The 21,562-nt window shown below is 38.1% G+C and overlaps 1 protein-coding gene across 1 annotated transcript in view; it reads left to right on the forward strand.

The window, feature by feature from the left end:
- Positions 1-21,562, forward strand: part of MTIF2 (mitochondrial translational initiation factor 2) — a gene marked incomplete in the record, with an annotated part of 1,010,271 nt that overhangs the window by 760,838 nt on the left and 227,871 nt on the right. The window contains 1 exon segment of the mRNA XM_044055171.1: positions 9,656-9,820. Within this exon segment, the coding sequence (XP_043911106.1) occupies positions 9,656-9,820 (165 nt within the window).

Genomic DNA, 21,562 nt, shown 5'->3' on the forward strand with positions numbered 1-21,562 from the left:
AACTTAAGTCCTGCAACTGGATTATACTAATCCTGCCTGCCTAATAAGAACAAAAGGTAATAACGTACTTTGGCTTTCCAAAGATACAAGAACAAAAATTAACAGTAGAAATAAACTATGGGCTACCTGGCAATCTACCAAAAATCCCCATGATCACAATAAATATAGACATGCACAGAATGAAACAAAAAGACTTGTCCTACTGGATAAAAAACACTACTACTGTAGACTACAGATGAATAACCAAAACAATCCTCAAAAATTCTGGGCTGGGATCAACAAATTACTGTATCCAAGTAAAACATCGACACCAAACCCGGCTGCCAACTCAAATCAAACCCCAGAACAGGTTGCAGATAGTTTCAATCATTTCTTTACTGAAACTATTCAAGCTCTCGCCACCCAACTACCTCAAAGTTCCCTTGATGAAATTAACACCAAATCCAACAGCCAAAACCTATTCTGCTTTCAGCCTGTATAAACCTCCTTTATATGCAAGCTAATTAAAAAACTAAAACCCACCACCCTATCTGCTGACCAACTCCCAGCTGAATATCTACAAATGACAGCAGATGCTATCGCCTTTCCAATCTCTATCCTAATCAACCGGACCATATCTGAAGCCAAAATTCCCAATATCTGGAAAACATCTTATGTTATTCCATTACATAAAGGAGGTCCCTCTACTGAATACTCCAATTATAGGCCCATAGCCATACTCTCCCCACTTGCTAAGATCATGGAGAAATGTATACATAAACAACTTATGCAACATTTACTCCAGAACGACCTGATGGCTAATACCCAACATGGCTTTCGGCCACATCATAGTACAACCACTGCCCTACTGTCCTTTACTAACACCATTAATAATAACCGCAACAACAACCACACCTCGTCTGCCCTCTTCCTAGATCTTTCCAAGGCTTTTGACATGGTGGACCATCAGCTAATAATTACGACTCTGCAAACTCTCAGTCTACATCCCAGTGCCCTTCTCTGGTTTAAATCCTATCTCAGTGACAGGCAACAAGCAGTCCTCTGGCAGAATAAGCTCTCAAATCTATTACCCAACACTATCGGAGTTCCACAAGGCTCCATACTAGGACCACTACTGTTTTCCATCTTTATTAATGATCTCCCTACTATCATACCAAACATCAGCTGTATCCAATATGCTGCTGTATCCAATATGCTGATGACTCCACTCTGATCTGCTCAGCCACATCTCCAGATGACCTAAAAATGGATACTCAGGCTACTTTTACTGTTATAGAAAACTGGCTATCCAAACGTCGCCTACTACTAAATCCCAAAAAAAACAAAATGCTCATATTTCCACCAACCCAAAGGTCTATACCCTACTCCTTTACCATACAAGCTAATGATGGGACAGTCATTTCCCCGGACCTCAATACCAAACTACTAGGTGTCACCATAGACAATTACTTAAAATTTGACCTCCATGTAAGCCAGACAATCAAAACCATCAACAAAAAACATGGTTCACTCTACAGAGTTAAAACCTTCCTCACCCCATAGCTAAAATAGCCATTGCATGCTCGCACCTACTCTCAACACTCCTATATGCCTCCCCCTTCTAGCAAACATAAGTAAATCTGAACTAAATAGACTTACTACCTGCTATAATCACATCGCCAGGTTTGCTACGGGCTCTCCTTTCAGAACCCACCACTGCATTAATCTCAAACAGCTCTGATGGTTGGAATTTCCGAATCTCGTCAAGTATAACTTTCTAATATTGGCTAATAAAATCCTAAAGAACCCAAATAATACTCCAGCCCTTAGTAACTACATCCTCCCCCATAAAAACACAAGACTGCTACGTTCATCCAATAAGTTACAAATACAAACAACTAAAATTAACAATGCTGCTGGCATGGCCCTATTTGCAAATTCTGTAAGTAGAACCTGGAACAAACTTCCAGGTGCCATTACCATGCTCTCCTCCCCAGACCAATTTAAAGCCTCAATCACACAACATCTGGAAGTAAAATGGATATGCCACTGTGACAAGCCTGACTAAATCAACATAATGTATGTAATTACTTATCTAATCTGATATTGTTATCTACTACTAACCTCAAAATGGAAATTTGTAACACTGACTGTCTGAATGTACTTCTACCTGTATTCCCTTCTTAACTACACCTATAACTAAAATTATAATATTATATATAATCAATGTTTTTCTTTTTTCTCAACTGCTTTTGTTCTTGTATTGTGTCTGGAGCTTATCTCCCTGGGCCTCCGCTGAAAATGGACTTTGTTTCCAGTCGGACTAACCCGGTCAACAAATGTAAAATAAATAAATGTAGATATGTTATCAGTACATGTAACTCTGTACGAATTGCAGGAGTCATTACGGGACACATTGTGGGTGCTGCAAAGAGCACTTCTGTCTGAAATCAAAGATTGAAACAATGTTAATTTCATGAACTTTAATCATACTTAAGAATGGGGTCCATTCCTGTCATGGTATTAGAAACCCAAAAGATTTGGAGAAATTTGAGAGAATTCTGCAATGGACCCTAGCAGGTTCTTCAAGGACATACCTTTATTCTTACTCCCTCAAACATGACTTTGACCACGGATGCCTGTCAGATGGGGGTGGGGGGAATTCCTGGGTCAGACGGTTCAAGGCACTTGGACATCACAGAAGCTCAATCTGCATATCAATGTCCTGGAGATGAGAGCGGTTCTTTTCCCATTGCAGGCATTTCACAGCTTCCTTCCTCCAGGGACTATTGTGATACAGTGGACAAGATGTTGGTAGTTTGGTACATCAACAAACAAGGGGGAGCCAGATCCTACTCCCTGTGCTGAGAAGCAATGAGAGTATGGCAGTGGGCGATCTCTACCAACTGCTTTCTGATTGCAGCGCACATTCTGGGGGAGCGCAACTTTTTAGCAGACAGGCTCAGCAGAGTCTTATGCCTCATGAGTGGTCTCTGAATGTCAGAGACATACATGATCTTCCACAGATAGGGTCGACCTTGCTGCCATCTCTTTGCATCTCCCCACAAGTGCAGCAGGTTCTTCGCTTTGATCCCCTCAGGGACAGTCACTTAGGGATGCTCTGGTTCATGCTTGGCCTCCCAGATTAATTTATGCCTTTCCTCCTCTCCCCTTAATCCTTAAGTACCTTCAGAAAGCTTTTAGGTTGAAGAGCAAAGTGATCCTCATTGTCCCCTATTGGCCTCTGCAAATCTGGTTCACCTTCCTTTGGTCTCATCTGATTTCTCCTCCGTGGACGCTCGAACCTCGTCCAGATCTACCATCCCGTCCATCAGGATAAAATTATCCCGATCTCCCAGGTCTGAAACTAACCAGATAGTTTCTCTAATTCGAATGATGGCTAGATTTACTAGGCTTTCATCCCCAATCCCAAACATTCTGTTCTCCTCCCACAAATCTTCGACTAGAATAATTTACAAGAGCAAATGGAAAAGATTTTCTTTTTTGGGCTAAATAGCATAAATTAGATCCTTTTACTGCTCCTGTCCCAGCAGTCCTAGATTTTATTTCTCTTATTTTCTCGGGGGGGGGGGGGTCATTCTACTGTAAAAGTACAATTGGCAGCCATTTTGAATTTTCATACCAGGAAAATGCAACATCTTTGCCCTCATCAAAGTTGCAAAAGGTTTTTCTTAGAGGGACTTTCCTTCTTCACCCTCCTGTGAAAGATCCACAAATCCTTGGGATTTGACTGTAATTTTACAGGCTCTGGTTCTTCCTTCCTTTGAATCCTTTACCAAAGTAGATTTGAAATTCTTATCATGAAAGACTGTTTTTTGGTGGCTATCACTTCTGCAAGAGGAGTATCGGAATTGCACGCTCCGTCCTCTAAATACCCTTAATTTTTCACAAGGACAGAGTGACATTACATACTAATCAATCCTTTCTGCCCAAAGTTGCAACTGAGAAAAATATAAACTTACCAGTATGTTTTCCTCATTTCCAAAACAAGGGAGAATACACTGTCCATCTGCTGGATGTTCACAGGCAGTTTGTTTACCTTATTAGTGCATTGACTTTGATAATGTGTAGCTGTTGTGCCTTACCAGATGAATTGTGATGTTTGTTTTTGGGGGAAGGGGGATCATTCCATTCTCTGTGGATATATTTCATGTTATAGTTCAGAAATGAAGGGGCTGTGATTCTTGGAATAGATTTAAAATTTAAAATAATCTTGCCTTATAAATTTGTTACATGTTCCTTATTCTTGATAATGAGATGAAACTCTGTCATAAAATTATAGAAACATGATGTCTGGCTACAAGATATATTCGTAAAAAAAGTAGAAGTTATTTTTTTCTCTCTAGTGCTTGAGCTTTCTCATCTTATTTAAACACTTGAAGCTTTTGCTGGTAAACAGCTTGAGCTTTGTGAAGTTTCACGCCCATGCAAAGAATCAGGGCTGTTAATAGCTTATGATTTTGATTGGTGGACAGCCAGCTTTAGAAGGTTAACCTATGAATAGTGCATTAGCTCAAATGTCATTATGTTCTCTGTTGAACAAAGTCAGTGAAACCATAAGATTGTGAATAAGGAATACAATAAGACAAACTCTGATTTCTGGCCAACTTAAATTAAAATCTAAGTTATTCATAGGTTGGTACTAGGCTATCGGCGCTAGGGCCTATACAAGCCTAGCCATAACAATTCCCTGGCTATTTCTTCCCACACTATTTACTTCACTGGACCCCTGTCTAGCAGGGCGACTGATGTGATCCCCAGGGTGAATTTCCTTTCTCCCATCCAACTATCAAGGTTCCTTTTGAAGAGGGCCAAAGAGGCGCTCTGCTTGACATGTATGGGCAGTCTATTCCAGTGTCTGGGGAGTCTCTGGGTCAGGAACCTTATCCCTCCAGCATGTTTTGTTTATAGTGATGACAAGGTTTAGATCCCTGGAGCGTGTGGCTCTGAGGGATTGGGATTTCTTTAAGTGTAGCATGTCCAACAGCTCTGGGTTTGACATGGCCTTGTATGTTAAGCAGAGATCGCCTCGGAGTAGACGATATGCGACTGAGTATAGCTGGAGTTTTTTAAGGCGGTCAGCATAAGGCATCTGCTTTAGGCCTGTGATTCTTTTAGTGAGGTATTCCTGCGGCCTTTCCAGTTGTTGCAGATGTCCTGAGAGGTGTACATACCAAATGGGGCGTTGTATTCTATAATGGGTCTAATGAGGGATGAGTACAGTGGGACAATGACCTCCTTTTATTAAGCTACAATGTCATGTACAATATAATATAATTCATTATGCTATAGTAGGTTACCAAAAGTTTACTTTTTTCTTTCTAGATGATTAGTTTTGATGTCTTTTTTGACTGAAAATTAAGCATGCGGACATACCATTTCTGTAACCGTTGACAACAACTAGAACAAGTAATTCAAATTTTAAAAGGCAGCATCATACTAGCAGGATATTTTAATTGTATATTGTCACCAAAGGGTACTAATACAACAGGTAAATGTAAAATACAGGCATCAGCAAAGGCACTATTAAAGTTCACCAAACTATTTCACCTTAGGGACATAAATGATCTCTCAGATCCGGAATCACTTTTCTTTACTCATTACTCACATAGACATATACACAATCCAAAACTGATAGAATGTATGCCTCCAATGAGTTGGTAGATAAACTAGGCAAAGTTAAAGTGGTATCTTGCTTACTTTCAGATCACAATGTAATCACTTTAAAATCTTAACAGTAACATTAAGATCTGGAGGATACCAGCATATATAACTTGTTTAAAGGATTTTAAGGACTCTCTTATTAAATAAATTCTTTCTTTTATAGAAATGAACAATACAGGAGATATTTCAGAAATCTATCTGTGGGATGCACTAAAATCATATCTTTTTGGTAGAGTCACCAATTGGCTGTTGATAAAGAAAAAAACAATGGAACAAAGAACTGTATGATATACAAGAAAAACTCGACAAATTAAAACTGGAAAATCAGACTGCTAACAATAATAACATAGAAGAGATTGCCAACAAAACAAGAATTGCCTTAAATCATCATATATAAAGGACAGGATAGCAGGAGGGATTGGGACTACCAGATCTAGAGTTATATTCTTTATCATCTGTAATTAAAAACAATATCTCTTTGGATAAATGATATTTACATAGCCAGATGGAGTGTGTCTAGGATGCCTTTTCATAAAATTAAAACATAACATAAACTTTAATCATAATCTTATACTACACAATAGTTTATATTGGCTGCTAAAATATTGCTTTTCAGAAAGGAGTCACCAGACAACTGAAATATTTTTATTTCTACTATATTAAATACCTTTAGAAATTTAATTTATAGTAATCCAAAAATATGGCATGGATTTTTCTTTTTCCCTATAGCATGCAGTCAAAATAATATTTTCACTTCAAAGTTAGACACGATGATTACATTTAAAGAGAAAAATCTGTTATATTGGTTTCAGCTAATGAATAATGGAAAAACGCATTCTGTTGATTATAGCATAAGTAAGTGTGATTTAAGCAAAGATATGTGGTTGAGTGTACAATTTTACAGACAATATGTAGAAGGTAAAATTGAGTTAATGCAACCAAGGGTAAAAGATCTTATCCAAACATGAATTGAATTTTTAATATTATTAATGCAACAAAACATACTTGGGGAGGGTCTGTTATCCAAATTACATAGAGTGGTGAGGAAAGAAACAAAAAGTTGCAATGACAATTACTGGAAGTATTTTACTCACATTAATAACAGACCTCCAGATTAATAGGATAAAAATAATTTTAATATCTTGTAAACAGACTTCTCTTGGATGGAAACTTTTTCTTGGAAATTCTTGGATAAATCTTTCTTCAGACTTCATAAAACTGAATTAATGTTTAAAAAGAAGCAAGTTTGTTGGAAATGTAAATTGGAGCTTAAAAGCAGATTGCAACTCTGTGTTGTACTTGCACCTTATTGGAATAGCATTAATCTTTTTTACATGCTTTATTTGGGAGCAGTTTTGTATTATCTAAGTCATTAATTCTTTTTAATACCCCTACTCCTGTTTGTGTAAAATAATTGGATACCCTTTTTTATGGTCTATTTTATCTGTAGCGAGGAAAGTTCTAACCAAGAATTGAAAGAATGAAGCTCTTTTAGTGAATTCACAAATATTGCAACAGAAGTATGTCATCTGGAAATTATCACCATGAAATCACGATATCCAAAAATTACCTCCTACTATAACGTGGAAAAATTTCAAGGAACTGCTTGATTGCAATTGATATGAATATATCTATTTTTGTGTGTAGGAATTTTTTGAGATTCTTCATTGATAGTAGACACTCTTGCAAATAGTTGTTCTTTTGTTCTTGTTCATATTGTTTTTTTTATGCTCACAAATTTCTAAATAAAATTATCATGATCAATTTGTTTAGTTAAAATCTAATAAAAACTTAAAAAAATACTCTAAGGATTTACTAAACGTGTTCTGCAACAGCAAAAAAAATGGTTTGAAGGGAGAGGTACATCTTTCAGGGGATACCGCTACTGTGGCAGAGACTCCCCATCCACATAAAACAAAGTTCATCCCTGTCCATTTTCCAAGTACAACATAGATTTTTGGAGGGGAAACAGAAAATGTGCCCCCCCCATACTACTATCAGAAAGAGGCAGCTCCTAAATGCTTTATCTCATGTGTGGGTCCCCTCAGATCATCTGTGGTATGATCCCACTTATTCTCATTAAGGGTTGTATTTAATTATCTACCATGGGATGAGTAAGACCAATCTGTAACTAAATGGGGTAGGTTATTTCAAGCACAAAAAGGAAAATTGTCTAGGCTTAAAATGGCACGCAAGGGAAGTTAGCCTAGTACTTTTTTATGAACCTACATGGCTTTATGCTGCCGTATAAGGCAATGAAGTTTGCATACGTTTAGGCTAGCAGCAGTCATGGTAGAGACCAGAAGATTGTGTAGCACAGCTATAAGAAAGAGTTTTTTTTCATATTAACTTGTGTCCTAGCTCTCTCTCTCTCTCTCTCTCTAGGCTACAAGACTGTTTAGAGACTTCTCCATCAGTGGTATTTTTAAATTCAGATGATTAAGGAAGAATAGTCCCACAAGGAACAAAGAGCAGAATAAGTTGTCAAGACTGTTATAATGGATAATAATAGCTCCACTGCAGCATGATTTTATTGTACAAATAAGAAACTTTTATGGTGTTTAATGTACAGGATTAAGTCTATGAGTTGGTAGTGTTTCATTCTGCAGTTTTGGGTTTGAGTCACTCAGTCTCCAATTGTCTTGTGTGTAATTCTAAACAAGACACTTAACCAGCTAGTGCTGCAAGGTCTCCACTGAAAATGGGCCTCAACCCAGTTGGACAACCAGAGTAACTTAATAGCTAACTAAACAAATGGGGGGTCACCAGTTTATACAGTGGTGAAGCTGATTTGCAATCCTAACAGAGTTCAAAAAGAGCTTGGCTCATTGTCATAAACTAGAGAACACTGAATTTCCCTATGCCTTAAAGGATGGACAGCTTTTAAGTTGGTTTCCATCTACATGTTGATATACTGTAAAGGAGGGTGAATGATATTAAGATGAAATATTTATCTTTATCATGATGAACCATTTGGCAGTACAACTTCAAGCTCTTAACTCATTTTCTGGGGGAGCACATTTAAAAAATATTTTCTCCTTCAGAATGTTGGCATTAAGTTGAGTCAGAACTCCATACAGGGCTTTCATGATGATTTGGCCTCCTTGTGGTTCTCTGTAGGACAGAGAGAGATCCATTGCTGGTCCTAAAGATATTTGAGACACATTCCTCAGAGGTCCTGCAAGATGAAAGCAACTCCTTTGCCAATATTGCAGAATTTTGAGCAAGTTCACCTTGCATCATCATCTTGTGATTAGCATTTTTCCTATCCATTTAAATCAGTTTTGTAACAGACTAATGAAGGAAAACTCTCTTGTCCTTCAATGATGATGATTCCTGTAGTGAAGATTGTAAGTAAATTTTGAGAGGTAAGTTGATGGTACTGAGGTAGTTGTAAATCTGTTGGGGCCAGCATCAACAATTCTGGAACTGCAGAGGTTGATAGTTTTATTTAAAATTTATGACATTTTAAATATTTGCAATCAAATATGTTGGCAAAAACACATGTAGTGCAGCTTTTCTGCTTGTATATTAATGAGAAATCAATTCTTGCCTCCCAACTGCTATGATTTAGGAATTGCACTATGATTTTGGCCCTCAGTTTTAGCCTTGTTTCCCAAAATGTCAAAACATCTTATGGATACATACTTTATTAAATACATAAACTAAACCTATACAAAGATTCAGTACCACTAACTATATAGGGTCTAGTTTATAAAGACCTTCTTTTGTGAAACATAATAAAGTAATTCTCTTCCTGACCCCCTGCTATGATTATTAAAGGCCAGTACTATGATTTTTTGTACTAATTCGTTGAGAAGTATGACTCTTAATAAATGAGTGGGGTAATCTGCATTCCTCATGTTTTTTTTTAAACTGTTTTTACACATATCAAGAGAAGTTGTGTTTGGTACGTTATAGTGTTTGTGCAAAACTGTTTTTTTTTTTCCTTTTTACAAGCTGTAACTAGAGATGTTTGTTCTTTTCCCAGGTGTCATCTATGGTTTTAATGTAAATGTCAGCAAAGGAATTCAGCAAATGGCAACAAAGAAAAATATACCAGTCAAGATCCATCACGTTATCTATAGACTTATCGATGAGCTGAAAGAGGAGCTTAGTAGTAAATTACCTCCAACCATGGAAGACAGCACAATAGGTAGGGCACAGATCAGCAGCTTAGGGATGTTATAACTTGAGTTTTTTTAAGTTTGTCTGTAATATAGCAGGTGAGAAAAGAATTATATTGCAGTATGTGTTTGTCTTACTATCAGTGAACCCATGAGTGCTACATTTAACAGACTGTATGGAATTAGGGCAGAGAGTCAATGGTTTTCTTTTTTATACTCAGGCTGTTCCATCTTAAGTGTATTGTCTTCATTATATTATGATCCTCGTACTCGTTTCTTATGGAAAGTATAGAAAACACGTCTTCTATATAGACTCTGCAATACGAGTTTAAAGAAAACATTTGATAACTGTAATATTGTTTGTAGAGGAACTGTGTGCCTCCATCCATAAGGCATTTGTACATCAATCTGTTAATAACCTGAAGAGTGGGGATTAAAGAGGATATCCTCCACTATGCTTACAGAGCAGAAACCTTAGTACCACTATTGCTTTACTGGTGTTGGCATCCGGAAATGTTTTCGGTGTGCTAGTGCTTATAACAATATAAAACTTTAAGATTTGACTAGTGTGCCTTCACTGCGCTCATGGTTGTCAGTCTTATCCTTGATAATATCTGCACATCTTGTGTATACTTGTGTAATACACCTTTTACTTCCAGTAATTTGAAGTTCTGGGACATTAGCAATGTGGCCAAATTTAGCCAGTGACTAATATACTCGTAGACTTTGATCCTCTAGATGACTATTAAAAGAAACCTGCATCACTCACCAAATGATTAAGTGAATCATTCTGTAGCTTTCTGTCTCAGACTTCTTAGCATAATTTACTTACTCCTTTTTGTTTTACTTATTCAGGTCTGCTTATCATTGTGTGTTAGTGGCTGTTGCTGTGATTTCAGAGTTTGACACTTTGAACCCTCACTTTCTTGCTGGAATCCCATGTGCTGAGAAATATCCTATCCCTATACACTGTCATGTTTGTGTTTTGCATGCCTTGTTTGACAGTATGGTCTTTTCAGATACACTTTTGCTTCAAGTAAGGCCAAAACATAGGTTCACTATGGTTAGCAAAGCTGGCTATTCTGCTGTCAAGAGACTGTGCTTTTGTATGTGTTCAAGACTTCGCCAAAATATTTGCTTAAATGGATAGTAGGCTGATAAAAGACCCCTTTTAAGCCAAATTCTAGGTCAAATATGCCAAGTCACAATTTCAACTTATATTGTTATACAGGTGCATCAGAACAGAGTACCATTACTAGCTTATAGCAATGACCGACAAGGTTCTTTATTGGTGCTGCTTCTTTTTAGATGGTTTTCCTTAAATGTACAAGTGAAATTAGAGTGGTGTTAGTGCACACTATCAGAGTGGTGCCTCCCCTAACCAAGAAGGAATAAACAGTATAGTATAACGCTCTGGTTGTTACGTTGAGGATGTGTTGGTACCTGATAATAATCTATTAAACTTGTAGGTTCTTTGCTGTTCAGTTAGGATCTGGAACGCGGTCCTGTGCTGGTTATCCAGTAGGGAGCCCTGATAAGGGCTGTTGGGTATAAAACTCTCAGTATGGAGCCCTGACAAGGGCTAAATGGAGGACCTTTGTCAGTCTTCCCTAGTTAGGGATGGTTGTGTTGAGAGCCCTGAAGGGGGCTAATAGCTCTGAGAAGAGCTGTTTTGCTAGTCTTTATAAGCCCAGGACCCTTACCAGGGATATTGCCTGGGCCTTATGTAGAAGTACAATGTACAAGTGGAAAATGGACTATGGATAACCAAGTATAATGATCACTGCAAACTGGGCAACATGATTACTTCAGTAAAAGACACTGAAGTTCTCCAAGTTGATCTACAAAAAAAGGCATTACCTGGTATGTAATAATGCATCCCAAATATGTATGCAAGAGGTTGATTGCCCTTAAGAGCTTGCAGCAAATGTGTACTTCTGCTTTGAGTTGCAGCCAGCACCTGTCTCACCTAAGTAATCTGTACGCTATCAGCTCCTGAAAACAAAAGTTGTAATCTGTGACGTCCCAAGATTTTACGTACTGCAGTCTAAACCCATTGCCCTCAGTAGCAACTTACCATTACATTACTGAGACTTAATTAAACATTTTTTTCATATACATGCAAGCACACCTGTTTCCTAGGAGGGCTACTGATACCTCTCCAGTGACAACACTCCCTATCCTGTATTTACTGTATGCTGACACCATTTGGGATGCTAATCTAATACTAAACCTCAGACACATCACTCATTTAGTGAACACTATATTATGATGGCCTGACAGTCTCACTCATCAAAAGAGCAGATAGCAACCATCATGCTAGTGCTGTGAGAATATCCTTCATTAGAAAAATAAGACATCCGCCATAATCTTTGTCAAATGAGTAAATGAAAACTCTTTACTTCTAAATGACCTTTAACCCTGCTGACAGTTCCATACATACATTTCATATACAAATTTTTGGCGGATGTCTTTAAAAAAAAAAAAAAAAAAATTTCAGTTTTTGTTATATACTGTCTCACAATGAATATTACAGTTTTTCCTTTGAATGTATGTAATTCCACTGAATGTATGAACCATACTACTGTATCTCATCTCCAAAATTATGTAACCTTTCTCATTGTTTTGTAACCCTTATCATACTACTATTGTACATGGAGCTTTTCTCCCCAGGCCTCCACTGAAAATGGGCACTTTTTGGCCCAGTGGACTTCCCCGGTAATCAAACTGAAATAAATAAATAAAATAAATAAAACTCTTTGCAAGTCCTGAGGCAACCCGCTGGTTTGCAAACTACCTCTCCATCATTCACAACTTCTCAGTTAAAATTGTGGCCTTCACTTCAGACAGTGCACTGTTACTCAAAGGGTGTACTGTAAGGTTCCATCCTAGCCCCTTTACTTTTCTCCACCTTTATCAACAGACCCCCCCCCTTTAACTTTCCCTGTCTACCAATATTACTGTATTCAGATGACATGGTTCTCCAACACTGTGGCCACTCCTTGCCCACCCTGGTAAATGACTACAAATCCACTTCAGTTCACACATTTGCTACATTACTAACAATAAAGCTGCTGCTTAACTCTTAAACAACAAGGAGAGGCAAGCCACCAAAAACGACAAAGAAACAAGGAAACTGGTGGCAAGGCAGTGGCTCATGTCTACACATAAATGAAGAACTTGCAAACCAGTAAAGAACAGTTTATTCATACATTAAGGGCTTTCTTCCCCTTACTTGTAGGATTTTCTCAGAATGAAAATATAGCTCCTACCACTACTCCTAAATAATAACATCCATTAAAAACAATTGTCTCATTCAATGAAATTAAATTAATTCTACTCTTAGAGACAGTGCATTTTCTCCAGTGGACACACAACAAATATGTCAACCATAAAAATAATCATAATATGCAATAAAATGATAAAAAAAAAAATCTGAGTATCGAAATAAGTATTAAAATCACTGTTTGAACTTAAAAAATTCAAATGAAAACTAAAACCTGATATATCTCCTCAATAAAATTCTGTGGCAAATTCCTTTAAAAATACATAGTAAATCTCAATATATAAAAAGCTAAAAGAGGAAAAATGAAAAAAACAAAGTAGTATTACAAATTCTCTATAGCTTTGATGCTTTTTGTTTCAGAACTGGCTTAATGGACACATAATTATTAAGCCCAGGGTAAGTGAAGACATTGAGTCTGAATTGCCTCAGTAATTCTTTGTATTGCAGAATTTTCTCCCAAAACCTACCCTTGGGGTCCATCCCAACCTGCTCTAAAATACTGAATAAAAACTCGTCATGAGAATCCTTAAATAAGGAATACTTTATACAAAGCATTGTTAATGTTTTTAGTTTTTATACTATAAGCATGCTCATTTATTCACTTTTTCAAAGTTCTTTCTGTCTTTCCTATGTAAAAACATTCCCACTTCTTGCAGATAGTTAAATAAATACCCCTTTACTACAACTATTCCCTTTCCTAAACCAAACTTTTCTTTGGGCTGTGTTTTCTAAAGTAATGTGTTCTTTGTCCAGAATATAACGACATTGACCACAGTTGCCACATTCTTTGGTACCACCACCTTTTTTATTGGTCATGTTATAATTTCCTCTATATATGCTGTTCAAGCTACAAACTGTTTTAAAAACAAACTTGGGGGGTCTGTTCCTAAAACCCACACTAAGTCTGGATTGAATCACAACATGTTCCATTTTTTTCTTAATAATGTTCTTCACACCTGGTGCAGCTTAGTTGAATTCAGCAATCGTAGCTCTATTAAAATTATTTTATGAATTAGTAGGTACAGACTTAAAGGGATTCACACCTACCCCTAGCAGTGGTTTATATGTATTCCCCCATCCTGTAATCACCTCTTGACAAACACTGGACACAGGCTCACTCGGGTATCCTCTCTCAGTAAACAGTCCTGAAATAAATTTGATTTCTTCCACAAAATCATCATAATAGGATGTCATTCTTGCTGCCTGTGCACATTGTCCCGTCAGTAAACTTAAATTCTAGCCCTAAATTTCCCCTCAAAAATTTCAATGCTTGTGTCCATGTAATTAATTTTAGTCTTACGGTAGTGTGTGAATCTCAAAAATGTGGTGGTATCATTAAGGTGGTTAATAAATTCTCTTATCATAACCTCCGGTCCGTCCCATAAAATAAAAATGTCATCCAAAAATTTGACCTACAACTTAATAAATGTCCAAAATGATGAACCAAAAGTAAATTTCCTTTCCCAACTTAACACCAGATTCACTTACATAGGGGCACAGGCAGCATCCATTGTGACACCTTTTTCCTGTTGAAATATTTAAAAATTGTTTTCTAGAACAACAGTCATAAGATCAACCAACAGGTTGATGTCCTATCCCTTTAATAGGTCAAAACCGAAGAGCCTGTCAAAAAAAAAATCCAAGCCTTCTTCCATGGGGATAAATGAAAATAAATAGGCTATATTAGCAGTCAAAAATCCAGTGTTTCTGGTAATCAATATCGGTGGTCGATCTTCCCAGGAAACTCTTGTATGCCTTTTAGTTTTAATAGTAAATTTCAAAGAATGGTCAAGGTAGACAGCAATGGGGTGTTTTTTGATCCACTAGCTGTTACTGTTAGTCTAGAAGGTGGATTCAGAATATTGTTATGGATCTTAGGGATCCTGAAAATAGAGGGAACCCTAGGTTTGTCTAACTTCAAAAAGTCATATGTTTTGGTAGAAATTCTCCCATCTGCAAACAAATCTTCCAAGATTAAATCAATTTTATGATGGGCAATGTTAATTTTGTTCCTAGAAATCAAGGAATAAGTAGTGGTGTCATGTAAAATTTGAGATGTTACTCCAATAATTTTATCTACTAAAACTGTACCCCTCCCTTATCAGGTTTCATGATTCTTATATTTGAATTTCAAACTAATTCATCTAAAGATTTTTTCTCTTTGACGTTGTTCTAGAAAACAGTTTTATTTTAATTTTTTTTTTTTTTTTTGAGGGGGAAACATTTCAACAGGAAAAAGGTATCGGAATGGGTGCTGCCTCTGCCCCTATGTATGCAAATCTGGTGTTAAGTTAGGAAAGGAAATTTATTTTTGGTTCATCATTTTGGGCATTTATTAAGTTGTTTATCAGATTTTTGGAGTACATTCTTATTTTATAGGATGGACCGGAGGTATGATAAGAGAATTTATAACCAGCTTAACAGTACCACCACATTTTTGAGATTCACACACAACTACCGTAAGACTAAAATTAATTACCTGGAGAATAGCATTGAAATTTTTGAGGGGAAATGTAGGACTAGAATTCATAGAAAATCATAATTCATATCTGCCCTTTACTAGCGCACACCCCTTCAAACAAAAAAAGAGTTTAGTGAAAGGGGCAATGTGTATGGGCAGCAAGAATGACCTCTCATTATAATGATTTTGTGGAAGAAATCAATTTTATTTCAGGTCTGTTTACTGAGAAAGGATGAATGAGCCTCGTGTCCAGTGTTTGTCGAGGTTATTGCAGGATGGGGGAACAAATGTAAACCATTGGTAGGGTAGGTGTGGATCCTTTAAGTCTGAACCTACTAATTCAGAAAATAATTGTAATAGGGCTGTGGTTGTTGAATCCAACTCTGCTGCACCAGATGTGAAGAACATTATTAAGAAAAGCTGGAACATGTTGAGATTCAATCCAGACTGTGGGGATTTTAGGAACAGACCCCAAGTTTGTTTTTAAAATGGGTCATAATTTGAAGAGTATATATGAAGGAAATTATAACAACAGGACCAATAAAAAAGGTGGTGGTACCAAAAAATGTGACAACTGCAGTCAGTGTTATATTCTGGACAAAGAACACATTACTTTAGAAAACACAGTTCAAAGTAAAGTTTGGTTTAGGAAAGGGAATTGTAGTAAAGGGATTATTTACTTGGCAATCTGCAAGAAGTGTGAATGTTTTACATAGGAAAGACAGAAAGAACTTTGAAAAAATTAATTTGAGCATGCTTGTAGTATAAAAACTAAAAACATTAATAATCCTTTGTGTAAGCATTCCTTATTTAAGACTTCTCATGACGAGTTTTTATTCGTTATTTTAGAGCAGGTTGAGATGGACCTCGGGGTGGGGATTGAGAGAACATTCTGCAATACAAAGAATTATTGTAGCAGTTCAGACTCAATGCCCTCACTTACCCTGGGCTTAATGATTGATGCTTTATGTTTGTGAACTGGCTTAATTTACACAAGCACTAAGGGTGGGTACTGGCAAGGTGGAAGTGGTCTTGTGACAAAGTTGATTTGCAACTCCTATGATCCTATCAAAGGAGAATATCTTTACCAATAGCAAATCTAGCAGCATACGAAAGTGGGAGATATTTCAAGCCCAGAATAAAAGACAGTTTACTTATAGAGATTTGTAATACTATATTTTTTTCATTTTTCCTCTCTTAGCTTTTCATATATTGAGATGTCTATAGAGGTAACTTTTTTAACATCAAAAATACTATGTATTTTGTAAAAGAATTCACTACAGATTTTTACTGAGGAGCTATATCAGATTTTAGTTTTCATTTGAATTTTGTTTAAGTTCAAACAGTAAATGATTTTAATATTTCTTTGATACTTTGAGTATTTTTAACATTATTTATTGCATATTGTGATTATTTTTATGGTTGAGATATTTGTTGTGTCTAGATTGGGGAGAAATGCACGGTCTCTTTAAGAGTGGAATTAATTTAATTGAATGAGACAGTTGTTTTTAACGGATGATGTTATTTAAGAATAGTGCTAAGAGCTGTATTTTCATTCTGAGGAAGTCTTACAAGTAAGAGGATGAAAGCACTTAATGTACGAATAAACTGTTTTGTTCGTTACTGGTTTGAAAGTCCTTAATTTGTGTGTAGCATAACTCACTGCCTTGCCATCAGTTTCCTTGTTTTTTTGCTTCTTAACTCTTCCAATACTTAAATGCATGTTGTCTGGCACTCAACACAAACTCTTCAAAGTCACCAACCCCCGGACAATATATATAGTCAAAATGTAACTACTGTTAAATATCTAGGTGTCTGGCGTAACACACCTCTTACCTTCTGCACCCACTTGAGAAAAAGAAAGCAAGAAACAAGTAAACTCTCTTATTCTGGACTTGAAAAATCTCCCACTTTCATATGCTGCTAGATTTGCTATTGGTAAAGGTATTCTCCTTTAGTCACAAGACCACTTCCACCTTGCCAGTACCCACCCTTAGTGCTTGCCCCTCCTATCAATGAGGACCAGTCCAGGCCTACTGGGGTGAATTTATAAATGCCCATTCAGTTGTCCAGCTCCTTCTTAAAGGCTTGATTTGGAGGGGGAGTTTGTTCCAGACAAGGGGTAGGAATCGCAAACAAATCTGTCCCTCCTCATTGTTCTGTTTATTTGTTGGAGTAGATTTATATCTCTGATCCTGTTAGCTGAACTGTTTAATTTATGGAGGTATACGAGTTCTTGGACTACTGGTTCCCTTGTAGCCCTGTATGCAAGGAACAGTTGTACAAGGGAAAAAATAAAATGTTCCCATGGAGAGGCTGACAGAAACTCTACACATGAAGTTGTTCTTTCCATTTACCACTTTAGATGACTAAGGCATCAGGATGAATATATTCCAGCAATCCTGTAATCAAAACATTTTTTATAAGTGCCTGTTATTAAATTCACAATATTTCGGTAGTGACATGGGCACACATACAGTTAATAGAAAAAAAAACAAAGCATTGCACTTGTTTCCTTAGTTTCATGAATTATGTGTATGTGTGTTTTCATTCTTAACCGGTATTCATTCCAACATTACATAAATTTCTTGAGTCCTGCCTGCCTTTAAATTTCATTTTTCCTCATAAACATTTTTGGCATGTTTTCACAAATTCCATGTATTTCTATGTAATTTGCTCCTTCCATTTTCTAAAGATCTCACCTCCAAGTTCTGTTGTCACCTTTACAACATTCAGTATGTCTTTTATGGCTGGTTTAGATTTTTGATTGTCAAAAAAGGAATTACTAGAAAATGAAAAACACTATCATTAAAGGGGGGTCTATATCACCACATCGAATGGTGATAAGTTCAAATGCCCTTTGTTCAAACTGAAAAGTCTGAAAGCCCTAAACCGCAAAGTTATGGAACATCGATTTTTTTTCCCAGGGAAAAAAATCGGTGGGCCGTCTTCGGGGCTTTGCTATTTCCTCCACTGTAGTGCGATCTCGGAGTTGGTATATTTACGTAGGGGGTGGGGGCAAAGCCCCCCCACTTCAGTTTGTTTTAAAGTTGTGAATTTTTTTTTTTCACGGAGCAGCGATTTTTTTTCCCTGGGAAAAAAAATCACTGTTCCGTGAGTTCGCTGTTTAGGGTTTTCAAACATTTAGGTTCAAACAAAGGGCGTTTGAACTTATCACTGTTCGATGTGGTGATATAGACCCCATTAAAGGCCTTATCTCTAGGCAAATAAGAAAGAATAGTTTCCTTCGTTACAATCATTTGTTGACCCAAATTTCTAACAAAAAATCCACAGGAATTTTTTTAAAGTCTGACAGTTTGTAAAGTTCCCTAAATCCATGTTCCCAGTTGGTTCTTTCCCATCACACTTCAATCAATTTCTGTCTGCTTGAGGAAAAAAATTGCTAAAGTCTGCTTGCGGTATAAAAATATCTATGCAGACACCTCCATGCATAAGTCCTAAACATTCTGGACTTTGTTGCATACATAGGAACCATACAGATGTTCACCTGTTTATTGCCTTGTCATTCTCTCTTTCCAGCCTTTTCTTACCTCCTCTGATTGATTCTTACAGTTATCATAAAATATTTTATATGCCTTACTATTTATCCCTTTTTAATAGCAACTTCTGATGTCCTTCTATTCATATGCTGTTGTATCCATAACACAAGGAAGTCTGCCTCTGGTCGACTCACGTACGTCCGGCCATGCTACAAAAGATAGATGCTACCACTAGGGTGCGTGTGATGTCCCGAATCTGTCTCTGCAAACATTGTTCATAAACAGACATCAGGTACAAAATGGATATCAGTATGCACCTACCTCAGAACATTTCTGCCGCCTGTGTGACTGCCAGCTCCAGTTGTCGCTCCTTCGGAATAGTGAAATTGTCTTATCTGACTTCAGATAAATACCCCATAGGGGTTTTTTGATCATCTCTTTGCTACTGCTTTGGGGTTTCATGTCAGGTAGAAAGGGCAGGTGTAGGTGTAGAAGGCAAATTCCACATAAGGATTCACATGAGCTCTGCCTGTTTTGCTTAGGCCACACTACTTGTAGTATTTCTCAGGCCTTCATCCCCAAAACCCTTAGAAGTCACCTAGCAGCGTTAAAACTTTATCTAGAGACTCAGCAACTCAAATGTTTAGCTAAAGCTATGGATCCAGCGTTGGGTCCCTCAGATGAGCCACCAGTCAGAAAGGCAAAAAAAAAATCTAGGCCTGAGCCAGCTGCTGCACCCTCCATTCCAGCCGTACTTCTCAAGGCTGGTGAGGGCTCTGAGTATGAGCTGGAATCCTCAGACCTTCCTTTGGCGGGTACCACGGAAGAAGACGTTAAAGAAGCTGAGGGCATGTCCCAGAGGGAATCACAGGCGTCCAAATCTGTCGCCAAGGGAGAACATAGGCTCATCATTTCCAAGGGCCCACATGGGGTGTCTCAGATTATAGTTCAGGAGGATGTTTCCACAGATATTGTGGAGTGCCATCCGGCTTCTGGCCCTGCTGCTCTACACCAGTTTTCAGATCCCTCGACATTGGAGTCTCACAAAAAGAAGAAGCAAAAGACCAAGCATCTAGCTCCTTCTCTGATGCCTGCAGCCTCTGAACAGCTTCCTGACTGGCAGGCCTTCACCCAAGTCCTTCTAAACACCTTCCTGGCTTTACACCAGGCTCCTGGTCCAGTCCAGGCCCCTACTGCATCTACCCGTAAAGGTAAACTTGATCCTGACATCCCTTCCAAAGAAGAGGATTCATCAGGAGATGAATCCCTCATTTACACTTCCCAAATTGCTTCCCATCTGGGGTATGCTTCCCCAGAGGAGGAGTCTAATGGCACAGATTCCCCAGGAGAGGACATCCCCTTCTGGGAAACTATAGCTCAAATGAAAGATTTCTTCAAGTGGGACAGCAGTCAGGTCACCGAGAACCAAAAGAGGTATTACGAACTCTTACAAATGGAGTCTCCTAACCCATCTGCTGTACCTCCAGTACAACCTGCCTTCTTGGATGTTTTCCTGGCTGCTTCAAAAAACCTAGATTCCCAACTACCTGCTTCCAAATGCCCGCACAGGTTCTACGAAGTCCCTGATGAGGCAACATTTCTTTACAAACCACTTTTGTAGACCCAGCAGTCATTACTGTGGCTGCAGACAAAACCTCCAAGTTTTACTCCCTTCCATCTCCCTCCTGCCCTCTGATAAGGAGAGCAGATTAATGGAGCGCCTGAGGAAAAAAGTATACACTTCTGCTACCTTAGCAGAGAGAGCCATCAACTGCCAGACCCACATGGCCAAATACTCCCTGGCTCTGATGGCTGATGTGGCTAAACAATTTGGGGACCTCCCTGACTCCCCAGCCAAGGCTAAAATGATGTACTATTTTAAATTCCTGTGCTCAGGTAACCAAGCACTCTATCAAGTGCAGTTGTGATGCAGTGGAGGCCTCATCTAGGGCTGCTGGCTGTGGGTCTGTCATTGGGAGATACTCCTGGCTTAGATTGCAGCCTCTCCCTGATGACATCGTCTAAACTCCTGGATGCACTGCTGGACGCACTCCTGGACAATAAAGATTTTTTTTTTGGTACAGCAGCTACTGACCCTTTAAGGCCCTTAAAGTCAAGGGTAAGGAACTACAGGATTTGAGACACATTTTTGTCTCCCTGGTTCCACGCTTTCAAAGAAATTACCCTGCCAAAACCTCCTTTGTTGAGAAGTCCTGCCAGACAGATGCCAGCAAAAAGGATTCCAGGAAACAGCCCTCTTCCAGGTCTGCTCCCTCTACCCCTGCTCCTTTTCCAGGTCTGCTCCTTCTACCCCTGCTCCAAAACAGCCCTTTCGGGGTAAGCTTGGTAGCCTGTGACTATGAGGCACTACATCCAGACACCCCTCTTTCCATGCGTCTCCCTCTCTCCTTCCCTGGTTGGAATCAGGTTACCCTGAACTCTTGAGTCCTCTCTATAATAAAAAGGGGATACTTCATGACATGGGAGGCCAAACCTACTCCCAAAGGCATCCCTCAACCTCCTC

This window comes from Protopterus annectens, chromosome 1.part2, assembly GCF_019279795.1.
Source record: "Protopterus annectens isolate FY-2018-M chromosome 1.part2, PAN1.0, whole genome shotgun sequence".
Classification (NCBI taxonomy): Eukaryota; Metazoa; Chordata; order Ceratodontiformes; family Protopteridae; genus Protopterus; species Protopterus annectens.